At 50.8% G+C, this 24,871-nt stretch overlaps 1 protein-coding gene across 1 annotated transcript in view; it reads right to left on the bottom strand.

Moving 5' to 3' along the window:
* Positions 1–18,676, bottom strand: part of LOC149340562 (uncharacterized) — a 50,740-nt gene extending 32,064 nt beyond the window's left edge. The window contains exon 1 of the mRNA XM_089549378.1: positions 18,423–18,676. Coding sequence (XP_089405504.1) covers positions 18,423–18,477 — 55 coding nt within the window. The 5' untranslated portion in view covers positions 18,478–18,676. The remainder of the gene's footprint in view (positions 1–18,422) is intronic.
* Positions 18,677–24,871: the final 6,195 nt, after the last annotated feature.

Raw genomic sequence — 24,871 nt, 5'->3', positions numbered from 1 at the left:
TTAACAGATGTCGCTGTAAAACCTAAAAACTTGTTCTCAATACATTTTGTGATTATGCAGCTCTTTGCTGTGCTGAGAAGCCTCTTTCTATAGGAGTAAAGTGTGGCTCCTGGTGCCTTGGATATGTGAGGAAAAGACAGGGAATTTGCTCAGTGGGGAAGACATCAGCTTAGCTAGAAAAACCCTGTGGAGGCCCAGCCCTTTAGCTATTGCAGTGTAATTTGTTCACTCACTTCAGCAGCTACGCAAGGCTTTTTTTTATATTCCTCAAATTCGACCTCTGGTTAATGCGTAAGCAGCGTGCAGGAGCGCGACAGAATAGCTTCATTTCTTCCAATTATCTTAATGTGTCCACCAGATGCAGTCAACAAGCTCGCGAAACCCGCCTTATACATGCATAAGCCAATGTCAGTTGAGCCACATAAAAGAGACATCTTCACGCAACTCGTGGCAGTGTCCCCAACAAAAATTTAAAAAATGCATAAGTACTAAAACCATCTCAAGCTTTTTCTTTCAGTCTTTGTTTTTGTTGATGCAATCCTGCACTCACAACAAAGTTTCTTACAGCGTCCTTCGTCAAAGTTACACTTAAAGGAAATCTCTTCGTACACGTGACATGCGCTAGTGAGGGGTATCAGCCGTCGAGCTTCACGTCACGCCGAACTTTTCGGCCAGCCGAGGCATTCTGGAAGGCACGAGTTATCTAAACCGGCGGTCCCTCGACCACCGTCTTTTCTCGGAAAGTTCACTGTATTATGCTTGTTTCCTACTCATTCCCGCACCATCTTGCGGCAGAAAGAAACTCGAAGCCTACGCGAAATGATAAAAAAGAAGCCCGAATTTGGCTTATCCTCCCAAGTTTTGATGCGTGAGATGGGTTGGAGCGGGAAGGTCGGGGGGAGTGTGCAGAAATGGTGCACGACCGTAAAGAGAAGCAACAGTCAGCAGCGCTCTAAGGGGCAGCACGCGTTAAGACCCTGCGCTAGCTGGCTCGCTCGTTCGCTGTTACGGCGTGGGCGAGACCGCCGGCAAATAAATACTAAAGCAGAAACGAAGACGAAATAAAGGAAAAGAAAAAAAAAATCTCGCCACACGAACGAGGTCGCGCACGCGGTGACGCAACGGATCGACCCTCCAGACTTGAGTCAGACGTCTGGAATCTCAGGGCCGAGGGCGGTCTGGTCGAGTTACCGCTTGGTGCCAGGCCGGCTGCGACTGACAATGGCCCGCGGCGGTTCTCCACCGCGGAAAGCGAAGAAACGCAGGCGCTCGACTCGAACGAACGGCTATGCAGAGGTGTAGCGAACGAGGTCTTGAAGAAGAACGAAGGAAAGCCTAATGCTGCAGGGTTGCGGCACACTATTCTTTCAGCGCGAAAGCAATCGCCAATGGCTGTCCATTGTTGCGCGTTCGCAACCTCCGGGGCGACGAGGAATTGTTCTTTCGCGAAGCAGGGTCACTTCCACTTCAGCAGACCACAGAGTCAATATCGAGCTTTACCGCTCTGAACTATACTGCGAGAAACAAAAAACAAACAAACAAACAAAAACCTGCTGGCCTTTCGCCGCCGTAGCAAGCAACATTGACCAAAGGTGTCGTAGCGCTGATTCGGATGGATAGCCGTAGTCAAAATAAACCGATGTATTTGCGGAAGCGAGGCACGGGAAGAACCGAGAGATTCGAGCGAAAACAACTTTCGGCATTTGGTATTTGCCTTTTGCTGTGTGCGAAAGCAGAACTAGAGAAGTCGTGAATTGGTTCATCATGAATATATACGCGATTTCGCTGGTAAAACGCGGACGTGAACGCGTCTAGATTGCAAAGGCTGCGCAGCGCAAGCATACGAATTTACGTATTTCGGAACAACCCCAATTATTCACTGCCGCGGGAAACAACATGCATCCGCCAAGCTTCAAAGACAGAATGACGTGAAGCGAATCCGACGATGTTTTCCGCGCTACACCTTGACTTCGCTCCCAGGTCAATATTTGTTCCCGTATACTTTGCTTCACGGCCGGGTTTCTTTGGAGCACAGCCCACGGGGCTGACGAAAGCCCTGCAATGCTATGGAACCCATAGCCAGCACAGCCAATCAGAGGTCGAACCTAGAGGAGCCCTTGGACGTCCGCCTCCCTTCGTCCCTCTCCAAATGGGGCTAGCGCAGCGGAGCCATGCCCGACTGCCGGACGCTGGGTGCGCATGCGCAGTGGCGCCACCTGGTCGGCCCTAGCCACAGCGCGTGCGCAGGGGGCGGCCGGCAACCGGTACACGCCTGCGCTCGTACGTCACCGCTACGCTAAATATATTAATTCCAACCCCTCGGTGTTCTTTAATCAGACTAACGCCGTCGAGAACAAGGGCGTTTTCGCACTGCAAGTGGTGATGACTCGATACAAAAGTGAGGAAGGCGGCCGCGGTCAGAGGAAAAACACGTACGTGAATTCAGCCGTTGTGCCGCAGGCGCCCCTTCTAGCCTCACCGATGCTGCACAATTTTTATTAAGACAGAATATGTACATTCTATGCCAAAGACAACCAGACAAAGGCGTTTGTTTCGTAGCCCTGTAGCGTAGCATACTATATGCCACCCCAAAGCTCTAATCTGTGTATAATGCAAGGAGAACCCTCGTCCTCGCCGATCGAGACCTTTCGGTTTTTGGGTCGCCGTCAGGGCTGCACTGTATACGGCTGAGAAGAAAATGCCGTCACCTGCTTCCTTTTGGCAACGGCGGTACACTTGCCGTGCCGCAGCAGGTCAGTACGACGAGCATAAACTAACACTGAGCGTAAACGCCACGTTTTGCTTTCACGCAATGAGGAATAAACGACAAAAAGCGCCGACGTTCTACCGACTCATCAGGGATGCCACGCACGAGAGTGAAAAATGGAGAAAACCAAGTCCGGCAGGTCTCAGCCCTTAAGATGACTGGGGCGCCCCAGTCATTCGTCAAGGGGCTGAAACCGAAGGCCGGCGCGGGACTCGTGACATTACTGCAGGGCCAAGCTGCGTGCCAAGGCCCAGACATTTCTCTTCTCGGCGGCGACGGCACTGCGCTGCTGCTCTTCGGCGAGGACTGCTAAGTTTAGCCGGCGCGCGGCTCGTGGCACCGGCGGCGGCAGAGGCATGCATGCACCGGACGCGCTCGCTGCAACCGGGCCGCGGGGAAGCGCGTCCGATCGGAAGTGCCGGTGCGACACCACCGGAGACCTCGAGGCCAATTTGTCAGCTCCGCGACATCCGCAGCTGTGTAGTACCGGCGGCGACGGGACGGGCGAAGACGTCCTGCTCCGCTGAGCGAGTCGCGTGTCCGCTGTGGAAACGTTGGCGCGGCTGCTTCGAAGTTTGTATACTCAACCTCGGGCCAGAGTAATGTAAAGAATCTACTCCGATTCTACTCCATGCCACCCTTCGTCAATGGCCGAGGCGCCGCCAAGCCCACGGAGTCAAAAGGATCAGCACACCGTGTCGCAAGGTAAAGAGGGCGCGACGAATGGTGACAACAGAACTGAATAAAAAGGACAGCTTTATGACAGCGATCATTGGCCAAGACAATGTCACCATTCTAAGATATCACTTTAGCCCATGGCGGCGCGGCAATCAACGTTTAAATGGCCTCTGAGCAGGCTTGGGCGTTTCAAATAAACAAAGCCATTGAGAACGTCTCTGCAAAAACTGAAAATTCAAACAAAGCCCGCTCGCCCCCTCTCCTTAAAAGGGAAAAATTTATTTGCACTCTGGATCTTACAGAAGGAAATGTGTTGATGATGATGGTTGTAGGATGCTTTACACCTCGACGATTCGATAGTGCTCGATTACGTTGCTCGAAGACACTTCCGGAAAGGTTGGTTTGGTTTATTGGGGTTTAACGTCCCAAAGGTTAACTCTTTATTAACAAATAGTAAAAACAGAAATATAGAAACAAGCAAGATGAAAACCTACGTTTGACTGACTCGTAGAGCGACCTTGCAAAACAAGCCCTCGGTTCCGCCAAAACGGCTTGCATTAAACCGTATGTCCCCGTCCTCGGTGGGGACAGTGACATAGCAGTGTTGCGACCCGGGTAGCATGGCCGGAGACCGGTGATGGGACGAGGAGGATGGGAGACTGGGTTCGGAGGAAGGTAACGAAAAACTTTATACACTTATTTACATTATTTACATAGAGCTGGACTGAGAATGGCTCTCAGTGGAAGAGCACGTCTTCGTCAACCGTAGTCGACTGGAGCTAGCAGGCTTCTCTCGGCCACACTCACGGCCGAGTTAAATATCGTTCGGATTCCCCAGATCCCTGGCTGGGGAATAATGTTCGACGAGCACTGTTCAATCGGATGGACCGAAGGGGATGTTCGTGTTACCACCCACGGCACGGCAGGTGCGGGCTGTTCCCCTCTCTCGCAGCTGGGTCGATGGAAAGGGGGAGATGCTGACTCATCCAGCCCGGCTGGAAAGGAATCTCCCGAAGTCTTCCAGCAGGTGAATGAACTTGCTTCCCCGCCGATTGTCCAGAACGCGAGTCGGGGACACAGAAGTCTTCAATTAACCGCCAGCGTGACCGGCGCCGCCACGTCGCCTCCGCATCCACGGTGGTTACTCGGACAATAGCTCCTGGGCATCGCCTGCCTTCGTCGCCGCTGCCAGTCACCTGCACTCCGCTTCCGCTGGGGTTGCTGCTGACATTCCTGCTGCTGACAATGGCCCTTGCCTTCTCTGCTACACTAATCCGCTGAGGCTCGTAGGGGTGGCATTCCAAGCACCCACTTCACCATCGCCGTCGCGAGGTTGTCGGCCTCGTCGATTGTTCACGGTAGCTGCTTGATCGGGCCCACGTGGTCAGAAGTACGGTCACAACAGTAGGTAAGATTTGTGGGGATTGAGCTTCTTGGGCTACCCGAGTGTGCGCCCGCTTCCGCCGTTTCGTTCGTTAGAGAGACCCCCCGTGGGGTGTCCGCGAGCGGAATGCGGCAGCCGTGCTGCTTGTCCTCCCTTGCAAGGGAAGCTCTTCCGAGAACCGCAGTAAATCACCCTCCCTTCCGTTCTTCCCGCTTCGACCTCGCGTCCCCATTGGGTCACTCCGAGTGACAGTTGGCGGCGTTGTTTCGGCGAGAGGTCCCGAGCGGGAAATGAGCGGGGAGATCGCCACCGACTCGGGCAGCAGAAAGGTGCGTAGAGTTTGGCTCCCGGGTGCCCCGGCCTTTGCCGGGGGTCCAAGAACGCGGGTGCTTTGACGTGCGCGCCTAGTATGTATGCTTGAGTCCAGGCCCGAACCTCCGGAGTCGTGTAGCCCGCCTGTGCGGCGCCGACGCGCTCCGGATTCGGGAGGGCCTGATCTGGCTGGTTCTCCGTCATCGCCGGCCATTGCCGGTGACGACGCGCGATGAGCCATCGATGTGCGAAATGCGTCGTCAAGATGTGCTCCGCGTATACCCCCATCCTTCCTAGTGTTGCGCTGCGCGTGACTTAACCCTTTGGTTGGCCGCGCGGCATGCGATCGCCCTTAGCTGTGCCGTCACACGCGTATGTAGTCTTTGCTTTGCGCGCGCGGCTTCGCGGGCCCGCTTTCGGGTGCTGCGGCGGGGCTATGGGTTGCACCGAGGTCTGGGGATTAGTGCAGTGTTATGTAATGCAGCTTTCTGTGTAATAAACACTTGTGCTTTCGAATAACTGCGCCTTCCTTCCTTCGGAGCGAGAGCGCAGGCGCGCACCAAACACTGGCAGTGCCCTGAGCTTGCTTCGGCCCGAACCCGCGATATGTGGGCGAAGTGCTACCTAATTAGCACACCGTCACACTCGGGTGATGACGATCCCACAGATTAGGTAAAACACAGCCAATCAAGGATTGGGGGAAGAAAATAAGTAATCTAGACCAATACTACAAGTATATGCTCTCTCCACCAGCGGTCATTTTTCATGTCTGCAGCTAGAGGGGGTTCTGTCTTGTTAACCGCGCTTTAGGCCGTCAAAGAGCACCGCCCGCGACACCCACCACGGTTTGAGCAGCGGACCCGCAGACACTGGACAAAAGCGACGCGTCGCGATTTATGATGACTCTTCGCCGCCCGCGGGCCCCTACCTCGCCGTATGGACGTGCACAATGGGATGCGGCACGACGGCCGCGCTCCATGACACTGAGTTGACCCTTCCCGTATTCTCGGAATCCTCTGCTCTCCGGCTCCCCCCACATCCCGCTCGGTAGCGACTGACTCACCCCCTTCCTCTTCTGTCATGCCAAGGGCAGGGGAAAAAAACTCAACGGGCATTTTTTTTTTTTTCGCGAACACAGGCATCCAAGCATTTCATTACTCCATCGTTCTGATTCATGGGCGAATGGCGGACGCCGTCTCGTCTGCTCGCTGCGTCAAATCACGAAACTGAAATCGAATAGCATATGCCATCTTCGAAGAACACTTGGAAAGCTGACAGCACCTACCCCCGGTTCCAGGCAAAGACCGTATCGCACATCGACGTCGCAGCAACGCGGTGGGCACGTATTACGCAGTCACTCGAACGCCACAGTCGTGAGCCCAACATACCGCTTTCTATCATTAACGTAACGCTTCACGACGAGTATTTAAGAAATAAGGTACGCAGCAAAGGTATAGACCAAGGAACTCAACATGCGGCGTGGCAAGCTGATTGAGACTGCTCTGGAAGAGCCCAACTCGTTTCCCCTATTTAACTCGCTTTGATGATCTGAACTACTAACCAGTTCATCAACGTCCGCTCATACCTGCCAGCGTCAGCGGTTACCTTTTTGCGAGAACAACCTATGAACTCTGGAAGCGCCAAAAAAAAAAAAAAGAGTACAATGGAAGAAACAAAAAAAAAACTATGGGGGCACTTTGGCAGCCTAGAGTTCGCGAGGCGAAAGCCTTTGTCGCGCTACTTCGACTGCCAGTGACTGCCTATGTTTGTTACGGCTGCACCGCTTGGGAGCCATCCTCCTCCACTAGCTGCCGCACACCGACTGCCGACGGAGCAGCGCTCGACGATGATGATGATGATGATATTGTAGCATTGCCCTTTGTAGCGGGCGGGCACAGAATTTGTGTCCTAGCCGAAGAAAAAAAAAGAAAGAAAATAACGAAGAGAAAAAAAAAGGAACGAAGCACACGCAACCAGAAGTCACAACGTATGTGCACCGCGACTACGTCTGTGTCGGTTCAGTTCGCGGAATAGTACAACGCCGCGTCATCTGCCACCATCGTTGTAGCCGGGCCTTCGTGGTGGACACGGCTTTCGTTGGTGTGCGCCTATTAGCACCGCGCTCTCCCTCCTGTTCCCCTTCGCCTGCTTCAAATCCCAGCGCCGCGCCGACAGCTCCACCTGTCGACGAAGGTGACGTCCGCTTTTGGCAGCTGCGCTCGTCGATGAGTCACCCCAGGCGCTGGATGTAACGCCGGACGGACGGACGGGAGAATGAGCCATTAAAGGCTTTCGCCTTAAAAAAAAAATCTGGTTGACGAGCGGCCCTCTTCAATGGAACTACTGGTTTAATATTGCTTTGATTTGTTTTGCTGGCTTTCTCTCCTCGTTTTATATGGAATCCCCTTCCTCCTCTTTCATTTCCGGCTTTTGACCCGTGAGAGGGCGTTTCCTCAATGGTGTCCGAGAGAAGCGATGAGCTTACACGAGACCCCAAGCCTGTATGGAGAGACATCCCTGCAGCTAGCAACCGGATCGCTACATTTTCTTCTTTCCCGCGTCTTTATCGGATCTATAAATTGTGCGCCCTCTATATAAGCCCGTTGGCAAGGTGCAAACGCGGGCCCCGTGCTGCAGCCGAGCGGTTGACGTCAAGCCGGGTGTCGACACCGCGGTTTCGAGAAGGCGCGGCAGCGTCCGCGGCTGGCACCATCGACGTGGCAGACGCCGACTGCATGGCGGAGGAGCGCCGTGTGGGAGCTGTCACGCCGGGACGGGAGGGAGATCCGTCCGCGCAAGCTGCGGGCAGGCTGCAGGAGCTCGTCTCGTGCCAGCCACGCTGCCCCCCCCCCCCCCCCCCTACTGCTCCGGCATATCTAATTAGACGCCGACAGCCTCAGCTGCGGACAGGTGGATTCTACGAAGACGCGCTTCGCTATATACTGGTTTGCACGACTTTGGCGCCGTTTCTAAAGCGATAAATAAAAGAGCAGCTGGCTGACGGTAAGATGCTGGCTTCGCCAGTGCGACAGCCTGAATGCGAAATTAATTTCGCCCTCGAGTGAATGGAACAAGGGGAACACTGGTATATCATGTCACGAAGATCACAGACAGGCGAGCCCGTATACGATTACACGTATCCGCTCTTTCAGGCGCGGTTACCTTGGCGGTTTTGTTTCGGAGCCGCTTACTCTATCCTCGATAAGACATGTTGCAAGAGAGATGACCCCTGTTTTTTGCCGAAAAAGAGAAAAATAAATATTCCAAATAACAGAAAAGCATTTGTGAAAGACAGATATCCGGTCCTTGGAAGGCTTTGTATAGCTTCAACCAACTTGGCAATACAGGGTGCTTCACCTAAGGCTTTCCACAATATTTAAAAATAGGCTTTTTGAGTTAGAAAAGCGTTTTTTCTGGCATGGCATTGTCAGCGGTGTAGTTCATTGGAATATAGCTAAGAAGCGCTAACTAGTACGCTGGTTAACTAATATTGAATAGTTAACTTTTTAACTATTACGTTAGGCTCCTTAACTATTTAGAGGCGTGCAGCCCGCCGCAAGTAATATCCACATCAGTTTTTAGAATTTATAAAACGCTGCTACAATCGGCACTGTGGCCCAACAAGTTTTGGCCACATCGCGCCAAAATACATGAGCTTTCGAGAAGCTTGCCGGCAAAGCAACCTCTCCAGTGCATGTAACTTGCCGAGAAAGAATTTGTTGGGCCACAACGCCGAAGGTAACTGCGATTTCTAAATTCTAAAAACTGATACGGATATTACCCCTCCATAATAATTAAGGAATTGAGTAATTAAGGAGCCTAACGGTAATAGTTAAAAAGTTAATTATTCAATATTAGTTAACCAGATCTTGGCTATATACAATAAACTACACCGCTGACAATGCTATGCGGAGAAAAGCGCTTTTCTAGCTCAAAAAGCCTATTTTTAAAAAGTGTGCAAAGACTTGGGTGAAACACCCTGCATATAGTTCTGGGATTAATTAACTGACAGAAAGTTTCTGCTCGGTTTTTTTCAAGGGATTAAGCAAATATGGTTACACTTTTCACGAAAATAATTGAGCGTTCCGAAGACGAAGTATACGGAGCTTATAAGCCTTTCTTCGACAAAAATTAAGATTTCTTTATTCTGGTCTCCAGGTTTTTTTCTATAAGTTAGTATGATTGAGCACAAGAAACATGTTGATGCTGTTTTGTTGCTGCAGTCGTTCTTGCTAACGAGATGGGCGGCCGCGTGAGCGATAAGTACGTGGCGAGGAATTTGGTGGAAAGTTCTTATTACCGCCACAAGAATCGCGCCCCGAGGAGGGAGATTAGTGTTACTCAAACAATGCATTAAGACGTTCTAGCCTGCCCACGAATGTATACGCTACCCTGCGTTTTGAGCGACAGAACTGTGAATGTCCGCAACGCAGTGTAATATACCTTTTGCGACAGAAAACTTTTTTATTGTCACAAACGACAGAAAAGTTTGTTGTGACTAAAAAAAGCAATATGCCATCCCAACAAAAAATTGTGTTGTACAACAACGTACAAGAGATATTTCTGTTGCGACGACACAATTCTTTGTCGTACGACAGAAAAATCATTATTTTGATAGGGATACATTAAATCGGTTTTCACTATAGATGGAGGCGAGATGCCCGAATATATGCTCTGTTGCGGATATAAACGAGAAAGGCGTCCCCTATAATGACAGCCACGTCTCAAAGAAAGCTTCGGAGAAACATGAAACCATTGCGCGAGCACTCGGTGCCGCTGCTCGAGTCACGATTTCTTTTCCCCGGGAAACCGTTTTTAGCAGCGTCGGCCGTTCCGTGCATTCTATTTTTTTTTTTACGGAAATACTTCGATATAGCCGCAGATTTAAACGAAAGAGGAAAAAAAAAAAGCCGTCATGCAACTATGAACACGCGTACGCGTGCTGCTGGCTTGAAGCCAGACAGGACTCTCCCGCAAATGACCTTATAGAAGCGGAAGACGCACGCGACTCACGAACAGTGTTCGCCTTACCGGCGCTTGATAAGGGCGTGCGAAATGGCGACGATAAAAGTATTAGATCAAGCTCGCCGCTTCCGCAGTCGCTGGCGCCGCCCTTGTGAAGATCGGGAAAGCACTAAAATCTGTCATGCGTTCACGTGCCAGTTGGGCAAATTCAGGGGGTGGTGAGCTTCTGTTGCAGGCAGGGTTCTGAATTCGCAATCCTCCGAATGAGTTCTGCTATTAAACAATGAAACACGAAAGGTCGTGAAACACAAATGGAAAAAAAAAAAAGTTTTACTATTGGAGGTTGGACAGTGGTATGGTTGTTTCTCACTTTCTGGTATCACACATCGAGGGTGAAAACTAACCACGACATTGTTTTATGAACAAATAATATCCTTAGCTTCTAGTGGTTTGGTTTGTTTGCCCGTTTTGCACTTAATTTCCCCCGGGTAGCCAGAAGGTAGGCTGGGCATGCGTGTCTGGAACTTCGTAATTTTTTACAGATATTTTTCTCGGTAAAATACATTGCCGCCGCGGTGCTCGGTGGTTACGGCGCTCGGCTGCTGTTCCGAAAGACGCGGGTTCGATCCCGGCCGCGGCTGTCGAATTTCGATGGAGGCGACATTCTAAAGGTCCGTGTACTGTGCGATGTAAGTGCACGTTTCGGGTTTTACCCAAAAACGAAGGACCCTATACGCATACACTCCCCTCTAAACAGGGTGATAGTGTAGAAAGGTTATTAATCAAAGCTTTCCAAAAAATAATGGGGATGTGCATATAATATATATGGCAGGCACAGTAAAGGGGTTTAGCTGCAGAGTACTGCAGTTGAAAAACATTTACTGTAAGAACAGTGAGAACATTTCTGGGACCCAGTGTTTGAAATAAATTTGTTATGATTCAAACATTATAACAGTTTTGAGGACTACATTAAAACAATGTTTATTCCTATGTACACGTATCGATGCTGACGCTTTCTTCTACGCTATAAACAGAGGCCCAAACCCGAACCTTGACGTTAAAAACATGATGGTTGCATGAGGGACATTCTCTGGAGTGTGTAGTAGGCGAGTATACTCCCAAATTCACCCTGCTGGCCGAATAGCATTGCCTAGGGGGGCAGAACGTTACGGACATATATGGGCCAGGGTTGTGAGCTCACTCCCCGAGTACAGGTATGTCATCTGCAGTTATGCCGTACACAGTGGGCCATGTAGGGCAATGGGGCACAATAAGGTACGGATTTAGTCGGCACTTCTTCGTTCAAGACAGAGAATGACAGTTATTTTTCTGCCGGAGATGGCCCGCGCGAATTGTCTGCAGGCGAGCTACCACGGAATCGACGTCGGCTCAAAAAGGGTGCACGCTGATAAGCAAATAATCAAGAACACGCATATCTCGCCGTTCTCGGCGTGCGAAGAGCAAACATCCGAGATGTTCACACGCGGTGGTGGCGCACGTGAACGCGAAGAGAGAGCGGACAAGGCGTGACAGATGTACTACTACTCGGCGCAGTTGGACGCGAGGAAGGGCATCGGCGTGATTATCAGCGGCGGGGCTCGGCACGCGGCATTGAACCCGACGAGTCGTCTCTCGCTTGGCCGCGCTCGTACACCGAGGAAGATGGCGCCCGCCACTTGGTTCCACGCGGGCGGCGCCGAAATGGGCCCTTGTTTACGCGCGCCACGGGTCGTGCCTCTTACACGGATCGCTGCATCCCGCTGTATACGAGCGATAGAAGCGGCATTTTTGCCGGCGGGAGGCCTACACGAACGCGCCGGATACAACTCAAAAACAAAGCGGCTTTTCCCCGTCAAAGGACCCCCCCCCCCCCCCTTCCAGCCAATGGCGTCGGTCGATTCTCATGAGCCTGTTATCGCGACAATGCAGGGAGTGGCAGATGAAAGGGGATAGACCCCCTCCCTGCACTGTGTCACGCCAGCAGGTTCGTGAGAATCGGCCGACGCCATTGGCTGGAAGGGGGGGTCCTTTGACGGGTAAAAGCCGCTGCGTTCTTGAGTTGTATCCGACTATAGCATGTTTGCGGGAGAAAGCGAAACCAACGTGATCATCATCATCACCGTCTTAGTACGGTTTAACCCACTGCCTAATCTCCAATCATCCCAAGCCACGTTCACCGTTACGTCTCCTGACCGCACCTCCCCTCCCCACTTGTCTAACTGCAGCCAAGTTTCACTTCCTTGGTTCTACTCTCTTTGCCAGAACGGGCAGTCTATTACGTTTTTCTATATTGCATGTCCCGCGCAAATTCGTTTTCTTCTATTGATTTCCGGTGAGATAACAGTAACCTGTATCTGTTCCCTAGCCCACTGTTCTCTTCCTGTCTACCCCTATCGTTTTGCTTTCGATTGGTGGCTTTCCTGTCAAACTAATTTCTAGCGCGTTTTTGTTAGCCCCAAGTTTCGGCACCACCGGTGAGCACTGGCGAGGTACACGGGTTTTAACTAGACAAAAAAATGCTCTTAGGGAAACGCAGTTAGGGCGGCTGTGGATGACGTGGAGTGACGACGTTACAGTTTGCTGGGTTATACAAGGAAGCCACGGTTGGTGCAGAACAGAGGTAAATTAAGGTCAGTGGGAGACGCCTTACCACCCCTGCTTTTAATGCTGATGATGATGATCGTCGGAAGTTTAACAGAAAGCCAACGTATTACTTATTTACAACGATAAGTTAGTCGGAATCATCCAGATTGACTGCGTGGTCACAGGCACGGTAAGAGCTCGGTTCATGATGCAGCTTTCTGAAGCACTGGCTCGGTATTGTTATCGGAAATGTTCGCTTTTCGTGCGCATCAAACTGAAGGATAGTCTGGCCGGCACCCGGGTATACAGACTGTATATATTCAAGAAGTGAAATCTGTTGGCACGCGGTGCCGCCCATCTGCTGCAGGCACTCGAAACAAAAAGGATGGTTTGGTTTGGTTTATGGGGTTTAACGTCCCAAAGTGACTCAGGCTATGAGAGACGCCGTAGTGAAGGGCTCCGGAAATTTCGACCACTTGGGGTTCTTTAACGTGCACTGACATCGCACTGTACACGGGCCTCGAATTTCTCCTCCAAAAAAAATTCAACCGCCGCGGCCGGGATCGAACCCGCGTCTTTCGGGCTAGCAGCCGAGCCCCATAACCACTGAGCCACCGCGGCGGCAGCGAAACAAAGAGGAGTTACAAGGGAGTCAACTGACCTCCAGTGCATTCCCTTTTATAAAAAGGGGTGCGCTGGAGGACAACTTACTCCCTTTTTTACTCCAATATACGTGTAATCGTGCAGAGTGTGTACTGGTCGAATTCTCCACTTGTGAACAAGCGCCACTCTAACAAAATCAGATTATCCTGAAAAATAAAATGGCACTCGATCATCTTAACAAATGTAGTATGCTATCCTCTTCTATAGCGGGATTATGGATTAGAAAGTATGGAGGCGGTGACAGGTTTTTCGGGCGCTTATAAGTATGGCTCACTGACGTAACCGGTGAGCGTAGGGCATGGGTATCATGCAGGATCGTTAATCAAATACGCAAAAAAAGGACAGTGAAATGAAACAGCCGACCAATCATTTTAGGTTGGCGATTGTAAAATTCAAATTGATCATCTGATCAACAGACGTGACCGCGACCTCCTCAGTGTGCAAATTAAGAAAATAAGCGACTACCTAATATTAAGGACCTGAGAGAATGAAAAGGTGGACTGCTGACACTGAGATACATTGTGTGACATCTGCAAGTTACTATAAGCTTTCGTTTCCCTCAGCGGCTAGGAAGCTGGCATAGACGTTCGGCGTTATGCATTCACGAATGAGCTGGAATACGAGACGAAAACCCTGACACCCTGCCCAAATCTATGTGCTCGAGCAAAGCACCTAGACAGAATTCAAGATGGCGCTGGCTCGAGACGGATGACCGTCCCAACGTTCATCTACGCGCACCTGCGACTCTGGTGCCTGTTGCCGGCAGCTTAGAGGTCATCGGCCCAAGCGTGAAAATCCGCACGTGGGGAAAGCGATGGTGCCTCTCATGTGCACCCGCTCGCCGAGAAACCGGAGAGTTTAGACCCCCCCCCACCCCCCTCTCTCAAGGTAAAGTACAACTGCTACAAGAGTCAGTTAAAAAAAAAAAGCAAGAGGGGTGGGGGACGAAAGAAAGCAATCAACTACTGCGGGCAAGGGTGAGGACCGGCCGACTGCCAGCGGTGGTGTACAGTAGAGCTGTGCACGGGCTCGGGCCGGCCCGAAAGCCCGTACCCGGCCCGGCCCGCGGGCCGGGCTCGGGCCTTGCGGAAGTCTATTCACCCGGGCCCGGGCCGGGCCATGGTATATTTGTCTCGGACGGGCCGGCCGGGCTTCGCGATCGCGATTGCTCCTGCGTGGCTCCAGCCTCCCTACTGTGGTAAGGTTCGGAACTAATCTCCACATGAGTGGTCTCACGAGCCCAAATGACACTGCACAAAGGAAGGTGAGGTGTGTCGAACCGAAGGCACTCGCAAAAGTACCCTCCGCCACGCGTTGACGGGGGCCGGGTGGGAGGGGTGGGGGGGTCATTATCACATGTACGGGACAACAGGATTCTCGCTCGTGCGGCAACAACGACGTGTTGTGACCATTATCTTCTTGCTCGCCATGGTTACCTGCGTAGGCGCATAGTTTAGTTGCCGTCACGTGAATGCACGGAGGTCGCGCGGCTCGATTCGTCACGGAGGACAGCGAAATCGGGCATCAATCATGTCGCTGGCGACTCATTGGGGTCGCCCCCTCCGTGACCATTCGAGGGCCTCCGAGAGTCACCAGAGTGAAATTATCTCTTTCTGTTTCATCGTCACTTCAATTTCAGTTTTGCAGGTCGGGCCGGGCCCGGGCCGGGCCTTAACTAACTCGGGCCGGGCCCGGGCGGGCTTAGGTTTCTTCAGTGTCGGGCCGGGCCGGGCCTCCGTCAGTAGTGTAGGGCTCGGGCCGGGCGCGGGCTGAAATTTTCGGCCCGTGCACAGCTCTAGTGTACAGTGCAGCTGACCCTCTGGTTTCTACCGGAATAGAGTGCTGGAAAACTTTCTTCAGAAAACTGTGACAGGCCGAGATACTGGCGCATGCTACCGAGAAACCACTAATACCCATTATCGATAATGCAGCACAATCGTCTACCAAGAGGAAGGAAAATCCGTAGACCTGTCACAGCTGGCCTCCAGTGTCTTGGGGAAGGCTGGGTAATCAGCCATAGCTACGCAACGGAAGCCAAGATTTCCTCTTCTTATCTCGAGAAGACTGCAGTAAATGCGAAGATTGCGCACTACTCTTATTCATTTCTCTTGCCTCAATTCGTCGTCCTCCCTTCTAGGCCGCTCCAACCGTACAAATGCGGCCCCAAATAGATTTGAGCCGCAACAGCATTAATTATGTTCCGCGTCACCTCTGCGCGGTCATGTTTTAAAAGTTTATCGTTGCTTTTTTTTTTGCTTGCAGAGGGCGCAAACTTTGCTTAATCTCTAATGGGACGCCATAAAAAGCCGGGTTACAACTCCAGCATGACATGCAATGCGCAGAACCGACAAGCTGTACTTCGTGTATCATAGCAGATAGCACGAGATAAATGTGTTCGTGGACGGCCGAAAGTCGTATGGAGTGTAGTGGAGGAAATTAGCAAAAAGAACAATATTGCCAAGGAAGACGCAAAAGCAAAGAAAAAACTGGAGGTCAGCAGAAGAGGTTTCTGCCCAGCAATGAACTCAACTCGCATGATGATGATGATGATGATGATGATGATGATGGTAATGAAACCATATTTGACAAACGGTTTGATTAAACCAGACAGAGCCATGTTCATGCGTCACAGTCCGTACCAGGTCACTAACACGACTACGAAACCTTCTTATCAATTTGCGGATACACTTATCTCGCTCTGACCTCCAATTTGTGTGTGTAGTGAACCGATCTGCAGACAGACACCGAGTCCCGGCCAAGGAAGCAGTCTTGCAAGCTCACGAAGGCCAATTTTAGACAACCGCTCTTTAAAACGACGGTGAGCGCCGAAAAAAATAAGAAGGAAGGAAGGCATACCAGGTAAAGGGGCCCTAGTATGGCACGTTGGTCGCCAAAGCTCTCGCATGCGCTCCGTATACACGCCGTCCATTCACGAACCATTAGCGGGCGAGCAGCAAGAGTCGCTGCAGCATTCCCGGAGAGCGACGACCCATGTGAACAGAGACGCGTCTGCCACGTGACGTCTGCCCTCCTTGCGCTCGGCGGGAGGGCGGCCGGCTTTTAACAATAGCGCGGCGCCAATGAAAGGCAACGAGCTCGCAAAGCTGCTACAAAACCATAGCGACGTCGACGAAAGCAAGAAAAAAAATCAAGGAAGGGGGGGGGGGGGGGGGGGATGAATGAACTGTAGCGAGGGTCATGCAGGCTTGCCAAGGTGGTACACCGCACTTCTGACCTCCCGGTTTCGATCAGAGGTCGCGGAGACCGCACAACCTGCTTCGGGAACAAAAGACAAAGAAACCGCTGCGCGTCTTGGTACCACCCGTGGTTAAGTTGATCGAGAGTGCAGCCCAACCGTTCGGTGCTTTGGTCTGGTTTCATACTGAGCAAATAACTGGGTGCCGTTGCTAAGAATAGCATCTATCACGACTACGTGTAACAACCGATTGAAGTTAAGCGCTGCCGCGAAGCGAGCAAGAACACGAAATAAAAACCTCAGAGAGAAACAAGACAGCCTAAGAAGACCGTGAAAAGAATCCGGGGCACAAATCGTGGACGAGAACAGTCGGGTCATTATCGAGCACACAATACCTCGCAGTGTATTCTAGTGACGGGTTATAGATCAATCGGTGGGCCGGCTACGAATGCACTCACCAGGAGTAGGGAAACCGGTCAAGATGTTACGGAAGTCGACATATCTTAAGTCTGCTTTCTCAAGACTTTGTAACAACCTGGTTTCTAGTTTAAGCACCGCGTGCAAGGACGAACTAGTACTTGGACCTGCTAGAATTTAACGGAGTTCGTGACATCAAAGGTAAAGCGTGGAGAAAAAGTGCGAGTTTCCACCCATGTTTATGAAAACTTGGTGACCCGCAAGTTTGAGGGTCAGAAATTTCGCGTAAAACTTTTGATGACGGTATGGAAATGGAGTCTGCGGAGATGACAAAGGGAATGACGATGCACGATAAGTAGGACTGCAGTCTTGCTGTAAAGGTTCAACGATGCTCTTATCCGAATACAGCGAGTGAACTGCACAGGCTTGCGAACACGACTTTCATCAAGATGAACCAACAGTGGAGCACGGAAGACCAAAATCCGAGGACTGACAGGCCCAGAACAGAAGAGGGTAGACTGTGCACAGATCGAGAGTTAAGACCATGAAATCCTGCCCGCAATTCCATGCAGGTGACATTGAATAACCGGGGCTAAAATGAAGGCTGAAAAAAAAAAAAAAAAACAAGCACATTTTTCAGCTAAGCCTTCCAGATTCGCACGTGGCGTCACCTTTCGCAAGGGCGGACCTAGCAGCACATAGGCTAATAAAACCAAGCTTGTGTAGCATCAAAGTTATCGAAAAACAATAAAACCTCTTCACTGTCGCATCGCCAGCACACGCCACGCAGCTGAAGCGCACATGGTACTTCTTAACCAACACACAGAGCCACAGATGTTCCCACAGGTTACGTCACAGCGACAGAGCTAGTCGAGCAAGGCAAATGCGCAGTTGGATGGCGATCAAGAGAGGCACGCGTCTCCGCGCATCCTAGAAAAGCCGCTAGTCATGCATACATACTAGGCGAAAAGGCGTCGTCGGGGAGCGCACGCCCGACCGCCTTTCACGCGAGCTCCGACAACGCTTCGGCGAAAAAAGCCAGAAAAAAAAAAAAGAGCGTGCGGGGTGCCTTTGCGCGTAGGCAGCAGCGGCACGTCCGCTGTCGTCCCGCGCCTACAAAAATACCTCGCAAAGCAAACGCGATGCCAGATGTGAGAGCATGGCCGGGCCCAAAAGGCCGCCACCGCTGTGCCTACGGCGGCGGCGGTGAGACGGCGCCGAAGCATTTTCGGATTCCCCGTTTTCATGCGTAGTGACAACGCTGGAAACAGATGCGTACGGTGCTGCAAACGGCGTTTATGACCGTAGGCGTCCGTGTCGAGGATCCGTGCGGTGACATCCGTAGCTGCCGCTACACGAACCGCTATCGGCGTGACATTCCCGGCAGACGACGTGCGTTGGCGAGTGTGTCACATCGTCGCAACAAGTGATCGAAAGATCGCGATGAGCGCGCTCACCTGGCTCGTTGGTCCGGTATCCTCGGCCGAACACCTTGGAGACAACTCCGCCCATGGTTGCGACTCGAAGCGCGCACCGAGCTTATTATGCGGGGCCTCCGGGGCTGGCGCGTTTGAACGGCGGCGGCGGCGTCGTCCTCACAGGCGGCGCTGGGCTCAGCGCGGCGGCAGGAGAGGCACTGCTGGCGGCGGCGCGGCAGCAGACACCATCAGCGGCTGCTGCGGCGGCGGCGCGCCAGGCCGAACCGGTGCCGGTGGGAGTCGCCTCACTCCATTCTCCATCGCGTCTCCTCAGCCGTGGAGAACGCCAACGCCCCCTGGCAAACAAAAACATGGCGCCCGCGTGTTCCAAAAATGTTGACCGCGGCCACACCGAACGTCGTTCTCCTCATCCTAAATGCGATGCAGACAACTCGCCTGACAACTGCCTGGGATGATTTTGTTTGGTGGGGTTTTCTTGCTGGTCGGAGCAACCTTCTGGGTTATGAGGCAGGTCCTAGTGGAATACTCCGAATTTATTTCGACCATATGGGACTTCTAAAGAAATCCAGACTGGCTGAAATTAGTCCGGCGCGGAAATGTCAGCGTAAGGGCTCTTTATTAAAATGACGCTTACCTGCTCCCCCGCATATGAAGGGACCTCCGAACTTAATCGTTCTCTGGAAATATTTTGGTCCACATTCAATTACTGATTCTCATGCAAAAAAAAAAAAGAGAAGAAAACAAACCAAGCACCGAAAAACCCATCAGTCGTGTTACCTTGGGCACTTTAATCGAGCCACATACGTGCCAGTATGCACACAGTTCACGAATGTAATTGAACACTTTTCTGAACTCACAGCTTAACCAAATTTTGCGCTTAGCCTCCCCACAGCGGCAGTCCATTCAACACAAATTTGCATCATACTGAGCATTTGTTTGACTCCTTGACGGCCTATTCCACAGGCTGCATTTTCTTCCTTACAAGGCATCTACCACGTGACCGCTTATGTTTTTTTTTTTTTTTATGGCATAAATTCCCTTCGCGAGACATTACTGAACTCGCGAGAGTAGAGTACTGATGCCACCGCACATCTATTTTATTTTCTAATTGGCTTTTGCTTTTAATCACCTCTCAAACTTTTTTGCCGCTGTTCCTTAATTTGAATTGGCTTAAATGGATGATAGCTACTGAGAGAAACATTCCTTCATTTATTTTCGTTTCTCTTTAGGTTTTTGCCTTATAAGAGGGGCACCGAAATCGCTGTCAAATTCTCCCATTTCGGCTTTGTTACGGAAGAAAAAGAAAGGCTGCACCACTAAAAAAAGTGTGAAAATGAAAAACCTATATAAACTTGCTTTATTTTTCTATCGTCTCTTATTTGCCTCAGACGAAGTATCGAGAACTAACAGCAGCAGCCGGTTATATCAACAAGACGCCAATGCAGCGGAACTGCGGGCTCTCAGTTTGACAGGTGCGAAGCGTTCAAACATAAAACCTCGAAAGGGCGGACGGACATTAAAGGTGCACTGAAGAGGAATCTGAACTTGTCTTTTTGCCGCGGGAACTCAATCTACACGTTCCTAGCATTCTTAGAAACTGCGACTTATTGCCCTGTATGGCCGATTTCCCAAATTAAATCGAATTAACGGCCGGCTCCCGCCCTTTTTTTTGAATTCTGCCTCCTACGGTGGGCGGAGTCGACCAACGCGTGGAGTGCCTTTCACCCAGTCCCGTGGCGGCTAGCCGCTCTGCCATCGGCGGAGTAATACGTAGTAGTCCGTAGCAGCAAATAGTCCGCGCGTATTTTTATTTCTGCGGGGTTATTTTGCGGCTATATTATCTGCGAATGAAACTATTTATTCACGGAAACCTAAAAAACAAAATAAAGCGAAAGCAAAGCCTCCACGGAGCTGGCTGAAAGGAACTTCACGCGTTGGTCGACTCCGCCCATCGTACGAGGCAGAATTCAAAAAAAAGGGCGGGAGCCGGACGTTAATTCGATTTAATTAGGGAAATCGGCCATACAGGGCAATAAGTTGCAGTTTCTAAGAATGCTAGGAACGTGTAGATCGAGTTCCCGCGGCAAAAAGACAAGTTCAGAATCCTCTTCAGTGCACCTTTAACTGGAGGTGCCGCTTGCCTTTCTACCTCCCCGCAAAAGGCGTTCGACTCAGATAGGAAATGCGAAAATAAAATAAAACTTCTCTCCCACTCCGTAAGCAGCGCTTTCTCTTCCTGGATGCGGGGGTCGAGGGGATTGCGCAATCATTCGCACAGCTGCCGGCTCGGCGCAGCGAAGAGCGTGGGAGACGCGTGTAATGCATTATTGATGAGGCATGCCGCCTGCAGCCTGCGGACACATGCACTATGATTCATTGGAAAGGAAGCGAATGAAATAAAAACCTTGCTCTGTACCGGTTGGTCTACCGCCGTTGGCGAAAAACGCTTCTTATTATCCTTTTCAAGCAATAAAACTACAGATCGGGCTACTGAACGAGAAAAGGCCGGGAAGCAAGCTTGTTAGCTGCGCATGCCGAATAAGTGTTGGTCAACGATATCCCAGCTTGTGCCATCTGTACTTCTTGCAAGCGTAGAAGAGAAAGCCTTGCGTTGAGCACTTCGGTTCATAGTGCACGCACGCATAGCATTTTTTTTATTCTAAAGCGACAAAAAAAAAAGATCTATAAAAGAGCAGACACGTTGCATTTGATCTGTTCACTCACTCTCGCCTGCAATTTTTCCCAGAAAAAAAAATGAAATGGCGGGGGAACTGGGGAATTAAACATGTGAAAAATCAACCGAACCGCTTAAGCAATTCTAAAATCATGAAACCTTATTTACTTAATTTATTCGCAAAAACTACTTCCTTGCTATGAAACGTGTAATACGACAGCGTATTCGCTGGCTCCAACCCCGTGGAGCGCTTGGCTTTCTTCCGTTCGGCTGGATGACCAGTTGGCCCTGGCGAGACATGTACAGGGTCATCATCGTCAGCGCCCGGCTGATGCTCTGTAAATGAAGTTGTTCTCTCTCTCTCTCTCTCTTTCAATTTTTCGAAAGGTGCCTGAAAACAAGGACCACGCAAAGACACATTAGGAGACGTTTGGAACCTTCGCAAAACGGCCGGTTTTTTGCAACAAATGGGGAGAGAAAGGGCATAGGAAAGGAGCCGCATAGAAAACACATACAAAAAGCAAACAAAGTACGTATGAGGGCGAAAGCACCTGAGAAAAAACAAAACTCCCACACCAACACGCACACAAGGGCACAATCAGGCTTTGCCGCAGCAAGCGGTCGCGCTGCAGTGAAAACCAAAAACCTCTTTTGGCCAGATTGAATTAGTCAAACCCTGCATATTTCCAGCTCAAAAATGATCTCGAAATAATTCGGTGTATCTACAATTTGATATAAAAAGTTACGATAGATAAGTTTATCTCTAATCTAGAAACATGAATGCACTGCACCCGCGCTTGTAACACGGTTCATGCCACGACGTGCCGTCCGTCTTTGTAACAAATGTGGATAGAAAGCACGTCGGAAATGATATCGCATAGAAAACACATAAAAAGCAAACAAAGCAGGTGCGAGGCTGAAAAAACCAAAGAATAATAATAAACTCCCGAGGGCACAATCTGGCTTTGCCTCACTAAGCGGTAGTGCTGCAGTGAAAACCCCTTCTGGACGCCACTCGGCAAGATCGACTAATCAATCTCTCGGGGCCAGCGTGAGCTTTGGGACGAAGCGAGACACACAGAACACGGAAAAAAGTTCACACTGGCTCCAACAGATTGAATCTCGCCAACTAGCCCGGAAGAATGTTATTTGGTTTATTCAAATAGCGCAGTGGGCTATGGAAAGAAAGACGGTGGGGGTGACGCTGAGAGATTGGGAGAGAACTGTGTGGATCAGTTAGCTCGAGTTAATGATTTCCTAGCAAAAATCAAAGGATGTAAAAAAAAAATGACTTAAGCGGTACACACAACGCGCCGAACAGGTAACAACCCTAATTATGAAGCCGTATGGGTTCGTAAACATGTATACCGGTATTTCAAGGAGCCATACAGTAGCGAAGTGTTCTTTCAGGTCCTTATAGGTATCGTCGGGTAAGCATACAAGTAAGTACCGGTTCATATCGACGCCTTCCTGCGCTAGACGTACACGTAAGGACGGCGAGAGTAAGGCGGGGAGGTGAGATTAAGGGTCAAGTTTTAGTAGGCTTCTTACGTCACGCAGTTTCGCTACCTCAATTAAGGTGCCGTCCATGTTTTCATGACCTAAGGAACTGTCAAGGAATGCATAGAATTTTAGAAGCGTTCTTGGACGCTCCTTGGGTAAAGAGGCCTTCAAAGCGATGAGAAGCCGCTTATGCGCGAGTAATGCAGTCAGTAAAGATGTACTACAACGACCTTTGTCCTGATAAAACAAATGAAGCAAATATTTAAAATTTTGCATTCATCAATTTGGAGCTCCGCGCCTACGTGCTGTCTTTTTTTGTTGCCGAAGCAACACTACGCTATGTGTAAGCGATTTCGCGGAGCTCCGGAGAGCCCCAACTGCGCACGCGCGAGGAGCGAGTGATGTCAGAGCAGCGCGGAGCCGCCGCCGACTCCTCCGCTGCGCGGGTAAGGCCTGATTACTCAGAGGTGGCAAAGCAGACATTTGGGCTAGTTGGTGTGAATTCATGGTGGAAAAAACAGCGCAAACTAAGACAGAAAACAACCTTTCCGCACACTGCCGGGTTTGCAAATGCGCACCCCTTTTCCCGAAAACTAACGTGCTTTTTTTCCACCAAGATAAGGTGACCCGGGAGCCGATAGAAGCGTTCTTTATCCGAAAAAAAAAACGGCAAACGGTGTGTGAGTGATCCTTCAGTGATCCTTGTCAGATTTGGAATTTAGGTACTTAAATAACCGGGTGCACACGCGCGATGCTCCTGTTTAGATCATCTTGCACGCATTGCACGTAATCTGTTATGACGTACGCAGTCGTGGGTGGTTTTTGTATATATTCTGTTCTGTTCTTTCTAATAAAATCTTAGTTGCGAGTCAGCGCTTGTAGTGTCTCCCCTCTTTTCTGTGTTTTCTGTCTTAGTTTGCGCTGTTTTTTCCACCATGTACTCAGAGGTGCCGTCGCCGCTGCGCCAGCAGTGCATTCTCCAGGAGGAGTGACGTCACATGGCGCACAGCTGTGGCGCTGGGGCCACTGCCGACTCCTCCGGTACGCGGATGACTCAGAGGTGCCGCCACCGCTGCGATTGCCTGCGCCGTTGCTTCCGCAATTCTACTCGGGATGGCCATTGGCCACACCACAGCCATTTTTTTTCATATACGTGCATGCATCGACATTCTAGAAAGCTTGGAAGAAAAAACAAACATGGTTGGGTGCATTTTCAATATCGCCCCATTCACATGCTTTCTATCAGTGCTAACCTGTCCGCTCTCTGTCCATCATATGTTGAAAGTTGCCTTCATTATTTTTCTTTTTTGCGAAAGAGGCAAAAGCCCTACCAGGCAAGCTCGTCCGCAAGCACCGAATCTTTCGCTGAAAATATGGAAACGGTTGCAGCGTCACTCACTCAGAAGACGGCAGGTAGAAGCGTATCACCGCAGGAGACGGGTACGCGCTCACATCACACAAACTCAGTAGCACGGAACAAATCTGGCGAAGTTGTCAGACCGCGGATACAACGTCTAGCGTGGACAAAGCGGCCATTTGAAACACGGTATTGCCGCATCTTCAGAAGTGATGCGTGAAGAGTGTGTGGTTTTGCAGTGAAACATGCGTTCAGAGAAGAAGCAAGGTCAGGATGCGCGCAGGTACAGCTTTGTGCCTACCTTAAAGGCGCACTGAGGAGAACGCTATCATTTTTTTTTGTTAGTAAAATCTGATAGTTCGGCATTTCGTGGCTTTTTTGCCGCTTGTTCTGCGGCGAAAGGTATTGCTAAGAGATTTGGATTGGAAGTTGCAAAACTTTCTCCCGCCGCTCTAATTCAAACTCGGAACTCTGATGACGAAATAGGAGAAAAATGACATAAACTGGCGGAAACGCGGAATCCGTGATTGCTGGTTGCGAGTTCTGCGCTGCATACTAGCAGCAGCCAAAATCAAAACTACCGCCGACCCTCTATTAGCCGTCGTCTCTTCGTTTACGTTTGCACAAAAGTTGCGATGGATCCCGTTCCCGACTTCGACAACGACGTACTGGCAAATAACTGTGGCCTGCACTTCAGCGACCTCAACCGCTGGCAGCGTGCGATGCTTTTGAGGGCTGAGGCGGCGGGTCTGGCAACATAGTCCGAGCGCCAAGGAGCATGGGTAGCGTCGCTGTCACATCCGAGCCACGTCAAGGCTGAAGTGTAGAGATCGGAACGTGGAATTCTGTAATAATCGACCTCGTAGGGCTGGTTATGCAGCCCAGTGTCTTGGTGCGTTGACGAAGCGAACACGCCGAGCGGTGCGTTTGCTA

This window comes from Amblyomma mixtum, chromosome 6 (genome assembly GCF_055824585.1).
Source record: "Amblyomma mixtum isolate Tamu chromosome 6, ASM5582458v1, whole genome shotgun sequence".
Classification (NCBI taxonomy): domain Eukaryota; kingdom Metazoa; phylum Arthropoda; class Arachnida; order Ixodida; family Ixodidae; genus Amblyomma; species Amblyomma mixtum.
The sequence above is the reverse complement of the archived record's forward strand: the minus strand, read 5'-3'. Positions and strand labels throughout refer to the sequence as shown.